General features: G+C 38.0%; 1 protein-coding gene across 1 annotated transcript in view; it reads right to left on the minus strand.

The window, feature by feature from the left end:
* Window positions 1–2,626: 2,626 nt before the first annotated feature.
* The window catches only part of LOC110459025 (TBC1 domain family member 16-like), a 47,944-nt gene continuing 44,194 nt past the window's right edge, over window positions 2,627–6,376 (minus strand). Inside the window, exon 7 of the mRNA XM_021511046.1 lies at window positions 2,627–4,035. Within this exon, the coding sequence (XP_021366721.1) occupies window positions 3,835–4,035 (201 nt within the window). The 3' untranslated portion in view covers window positions 2,627–3,834. The remainder of the gene's footprint in view (window positions 4,036–6,376) is intronic.

Genomic DNA, 6,376 nt, shown 5'->3' on the forward strand with positions numbered 1-6,376 from the left:
ACACATCAGTAGACAGTTGATCACACAGTCTATGCCTCGAGGCATGTTGTTAACACATCAGTGGACAGTTGATCACACAGTCTATGCCTCGAGGCATGTTGTTAACACACAGATTTAGAGGAACACGGGGTAATGGAGCAATGGCAGTTTGAGTAATCTGAGGTTAATTTACAAAGAATGTATAAGAACACGATCTGGACCAAGTGAACTATTCGAGGAACAGGGGGTATTCCTCTGTATAACTTTGTTATCTGTTGGTCATCCTTAAACCAAGTAACTTGTCAATACCTAACCATAAAAAAGACTAAGATTGTTTCGAAGACAAACAGTGAGTTGTTTTCGGCAGTTTAGAGTCGAGACACCGGTCATTTTCACTCTTTGCTTGACAAAGGAAACAGATGTTTTGGAAAGCTCACAAAAATAAGTTTTCAATTCCTGTTTGAGTTGAAAACAATTCAGTCTTTATTATTCATACCAAACTGATGAATCTTATTCTGAAAACTAACCATAAACAATACTTTTTAACCTTTTAAATAGCTTATAATAACCTATGACCCCAGCCAAGACTAAAAGTTAACCTCTGACCTAAACAGTATCTAAAGAGTCACTCTAACTATCATGGCTCTAAACTTTATAGTTCTTTTTAATTCTAGTTGCTTGAAGATTCAATATATTAAACCCTTGTGACCTTAAAAGTAGGTCAAGGTCATTTCTGTTAGAAATCTGTGTAGTACTTCATCCCAGGTACCTACTAGCCAAATATCAGGATACCTAGCCAAATATCAGGATACCTAGCCAAATATCAGGATACCTAGCCAAATATCAGGATACCTAGCCAAATATCAGGATACCTAGCCTAGCGAACCAAAAAAAGAAGATTTTTGTAATTATTTACCCATTAAAGCCTTTGTAAACATGTTAATCCAGCTAGCTCTCGAAACTGACCTTTTACCTAAACACAATATGCTAAAAAAACAACAAAAGTGTCAGTCTACTTAACATGTATCAGGGCTCTTAACGTTATGGCTCTTGTAACCTTGAAAGTATATCCAGGTAATTTCTACTAGGAAATCATAGGTCACCATTTTCCCTCACAACACAATGCTGACAGCTATCGTCAATCATGACAACAGAATCATTGGTAACCATTCCCCCTCACAACACAATGCTGACAGCTATCATTAATCATGACAACAGAATCATTGGTAACCATTCCCCCTCACAACACAATGCTGACAGATAACATCGATCATGACAACAGAATCACTGGTCACTATTCTCCCTCACAACACAATGCTGTCAGCTATCATCAATCATGACAACAGAATCACTGGTCACCATTCTCCCACACAACACAATGCTGACAGCTATCGTCAATCATGACAACAGAATCATTGGTCACCATTCTCCCACACAACACAATGCTGACAGCTATCATCAATCATGACAACAGAATTACTGGTCACCATTCTCCCTCACAACACAATGCTGACAGCTATCATCAATCATGACAACAGAATCATTGGTAACCATTCCCCCTCACAACACAATGCTGACAGCTAACATCGATCATGACAACAGAATCACTGGTCACCATTCTCCCACACAACACAATGCTGACAGCTATCGTCAATCATAACAACAGAATCACTGGTCAACATTCTCCCCCACAACACAATGCTGACAGCTATCAGCAATCATGACAACAGAATCATTGGTCACCATTCTCCCTCACAACACAATGCTGACAGCTAACATCAATGATGACAACAGAATAATTGGTCACCATTCTCCCTTACAACACAATGCTGACAGCTATCATCAATCATAACAACAGAATCACTGGTCACCATTCTCCCACACAACACAATGCTGACAGCTACCATCAATCATGACAACAGAATAATTGGTCACCATTCTCCCTTACAACACAATGCTGACAGCTATCATCAATCATGACAACAGAATAATTGGTCCCCATTCTCCCTTACAACACAATGCTGACAGCTATCAGCAATCATGACAACACAATCATTGGTCACCATTCTCCCTCACAACACAATGCTGACAGCTAACATCAATCATGACAACAGAATAATTGGTCACCATTCTCCCTTACAACACAATGCTGACAGCTATCATCAATCATAACAACAGAATCACTGGTCACCATTCTCCCTTACAACACAATGCTGACAGTTATCATCAATCATGACAACAGAATCATTGGTCACCATTCTCCCTCACAACACAATGCTGACAGCTATCATCAATCATGACAACAGAATCACTGGTCACCATTCTCCCACACAACACAATGCTGACAGCTATCGTCAATCATGACAACAGAATCATTGGTCACCATTCTCCCTCACAACACAATGCTGAAAGCTATCAGCAATCATGACAACAGAATCATTGGATAACAAGCTAACAAAAGATGATATCTATAATATTTTATGGTAAATAATCAGTGAGTTTCGGAACACTAAAATTGCTGTATGATCGGATAAGTTTATTGATGCTACAGTTCCTATCCAATGAGTTTGGGTTGTTGCAGTTCCTATCCAATGAGTTTGGGTTGTTATAGTTCCTATCCAATGAGTTTGGGTTGCTATAGTTCCTGATGAGCTGGTGAGTTTGGGGTTGCTATAGTTCCTGAGTTTTGGGTTGCTATAGTTCTTATCCAATGAGTTTTGGGTTGCTATAGTTTCTGATGATCTGGTGAGTTTAGGTTGCTATAGTTTCCGATGATCTGGTGAGTTTGGGGTTGCTATAGTTCCTGATGATCTGGTGAGTTTAGGTTGCTATAGTTCCTGATGAGCTGGTGAGTTTGGGGTTGCCATAGTTCCTGATGATCTGGTGAGTTTAGGTTGCTATAGTTTCTAATGATATTGTGAGGTTAGGGTTGCTATAGTACCTGATTATCTGGTGAGTTTAGGTTGCTATAGTTCCTGATGAGCTGGTGAGTTTGGGGTTGCTATAGTTCCTGATGAGCTGGTGAGTTTAGGGTTGCTATAGTTCCTGATGATCTATTGTGTTTGAGATTGCTATAGTTCCTGATGAGCTGGTGAGTTTGGGGTTGCTATAATTCCTGATGATCTGGTGAGTTTAGGTTGCTATAGTTCCTGATCATCTTGTGAGTTTAGGGTTGCTATAGTTCCTGATGATCTAGTGTGTTTGAGATTGCTATAGTTCCTCATGACCTGGTGAGTTTGGGGTTGCTAAGAGTCCTGATGATCTGGTGAGTTTGGGTTGCTATAGTTCCTGATGAGCTGGTGAGTTTGGGGTTGCTATAGTTCCTGAGTTTTGGGTTGCTATAGTTCCTATCCAAAGAGTTTTGGGTTGCTATAGTTTCTGATGATCTGGTGAGTTTAGGTTGCTATAGTTTCTAATGATCTGGTGAGTTTGGGGTTGCTATAGTTCCTGATGACCTGGTGAGTTTAGGGTTGCTATAGTTCCTGATGAGCTGGTGAGTGTGGGTTGCTATAGTTCCTGATCATCTTGTGAGTTTGGGGTTGTTATAGTTTCTGATGATCTGGTGTGTTTGAGGTTGCTATAGTTCCTGATGAGCTGGTGAGTTTAGGGTTGCTATAGTTTCTGATGATCTGGTGTGTTTGAGGTTGCTATAGTTCCTGATGAGCTGGTGAGTGTGGGTTGCTATAGTTCCTGATGACCTGGTGAGTTTAGGGTTCCTATAGTTTCCGATGATCTTGTGAGTTTAGTTTGCTATAGTTCCTGATGACCTGGTGAGTTTAGGGTTGCTTTAGTTCCTGATGACCTGGTGAGTTTAGGGTTGCTATAGTTCCTGATGATCTTGTGAGGTTAGACTTGCTACAGTTCCTGATGATCTGGTGAGTTTGGGGTGCTCGGGCTGCTATGATAAGGACAGACACTATCAGGGTGATTGCCAACACACGATACAATGGGGACATGGCCACTGTCCCACATCCCAGGCCCACACAGGGTACACAGACCATGTAAGCTACACGGGATTTTTGGAATCTTTCTGTACTGGTGCAGCAATCCTCTTGCCTGGAAAAAGCGACAAAAGATTACTTTTCCATGAAATAGTGCGATTTCAACCTTATAATAGGAATGATACTAAACAAGAATCCTAAAATGTTATAACAGAACCATTCATTAGTATGTACAAACTATCAAACCAGCCTGTATCACATTAGTATGTACAAACTATCAAACAGGTCTGTATCACATTAGTATGTACAAACTATCAAACAGGTCTGTATCACATTAGTATGTACAAACTATCAAACAGGTCTGTATCACATTAGTATGTACAAACTATCAAACAGGTCTGTATCACATTAGTATGTACAAACTATCAAACAGGTCTGTATCACATTAGTATGTACAAACTATCAAACAGGTCTGTATCACATTAGTATGTACAAACTATCAAACAGGTCTGTATCACATTAGTATGTACAAACTATCAAACAGGTCTGTATCACATTAGTATGTACAAACTATCAAACAGGTCTGTATCACATTAGTATGTACAAACTATCAAACAGGTCTGTATCACATTAGTATGTACAAACTATCAAACAGGTCTGTATCACATTAGTATGTACAAACTATCAAACAGGTCTGTATCACATTAGTATGTACAAACTATCAAACAGGTCTGTATCACATTAGTATGTACAAACTATCAAACAGGTCTGTATCACATTAGTATGTACAAACTATCAAACAGGTCTGTATCACATTAGTATGTACAAACTATCAAACAGGTCTGTATCACATTAGTATGTACAAACTATCAAACAGGTCTGTATCACATTAGTATGTACAAACTATCAAACAGGTCTGTATCACATTAGTATGTACAAACTATCAAACAGGTCTGTATCACATTAGTATGTACAAACTATCAAACAGGTCTGTATCACATTAGTATGTACAAACTATCAAACAGGTCTGTATCACATTAGTATGTACAAACTATCAAACAGGTCTGTATCACATTAGTATGTACAAACTATCAAACAGGTCTGTATCACATTAGTATGTACAAACTATCAAACAGGTCTGTATCACATTAGTATGTACAAACTATCAAACAGGTCTGTATCACATTAGTATGTACAAACTATCAAACAGGTCTGTATCACATTAGTATGTACAAACTATCAAACAGGTCTGTATCACATTAGTATGTACAAACTATCAAACAGGTCTGTATCACATTAGTATGTACAAACTATCAAACAGGTCTGTATCACATTAGTATGTACAAACTATCAAACAGGTCTGTATCACATTAGTATGTACAAACTATCAAACAGGTCTGTATCACATTAGTATGTACAAACTATCAAACAGGTCTGTATCACATTAGTATGTACAAACTATCAAACAGGTCTGTATCACATTAGTATGTACAAACTATCAAACAGGTCTGTATCACATTAGTATGTACAAACTATCAAACAGGTCTGTATCACATTAGTATGTACAAACTATCAAACAGGTCTGTATCACATTAGTATGTACAAACTATCAAACAGGTCTGTATCACATTAGTATGTACAAACTATCAAACAGGTCTGTATCACATTAGTATGTACAAACTATCAAACAGGTCTGTATCACATTAGTATGTACAAACTATCAAACAGGTCTGTATCACATTAGTATGTACAAACTATCAAACAGGTCTGTATCACATTAGTATGTACAAACTATCAAACAGGTCTGTATCACATTAGTATGTACAAACTATCAAACAGGTCTGTATCACATTAGTATGTACAAACTATCAAACAGGTCTGTATCACATTAGTATGTACAAACTATCAAACAGGTCTGTATCACATTAGTATGTACAAACTGTCAAACCAGCCGGTATCACATTAGTATGTACAAACTGTCAAACAGGTCTGTATCACATTAGTATATACAAACTGTCAAACCGGCCTGTATCACATTAGTATGTACAAACTATCAAACAGGTCTGTATCACATTAGTATGTACAAACTGTCAAACCAGTCGGTAGCACATTAGTATGTACAAGCTGTCAAACAGGCCTGTATCATATTAGTATGTACAAACTGTCAAACAGGTCTGTATCACATTAGTATATACAAACTGTCAAACCGGCCTGTATCACATTAGTATTTACAAACTATCAAACAGGTCTGTATCACATTAGTATGTACAAGCTGTCAACCAGGCCTGTATCACATTATTATGTACAAACTGTCAAACAGGTCTGTATCACATTAGTATGAACAAACTGTCAAACAGGCCTGTATCACATTAGTATGTACAAACTTTCAAACGGGCCTGTATCACATTAGTATGTACAAACTGTCAAACCAGTCGGTATCACATTAGTATGTACAA

This window comes from Mizuhopecten yessoensis, unplaced genomic scaffold (assembly GCF_002113885.1).
Source record: "Mizuhopecten yessoensis strain PY_sf001 unplaced genomic scaffold, ASM211388v2 scaffold9929, whole genome shotgun sequence".
NCBI classification, from domain to species: Eukaryota; Metazoa; Mollusca; class Bivalvia; order Pectinida; family Pectinidae; genus Mizuhopecten; species Mizuhopecten yessoensis.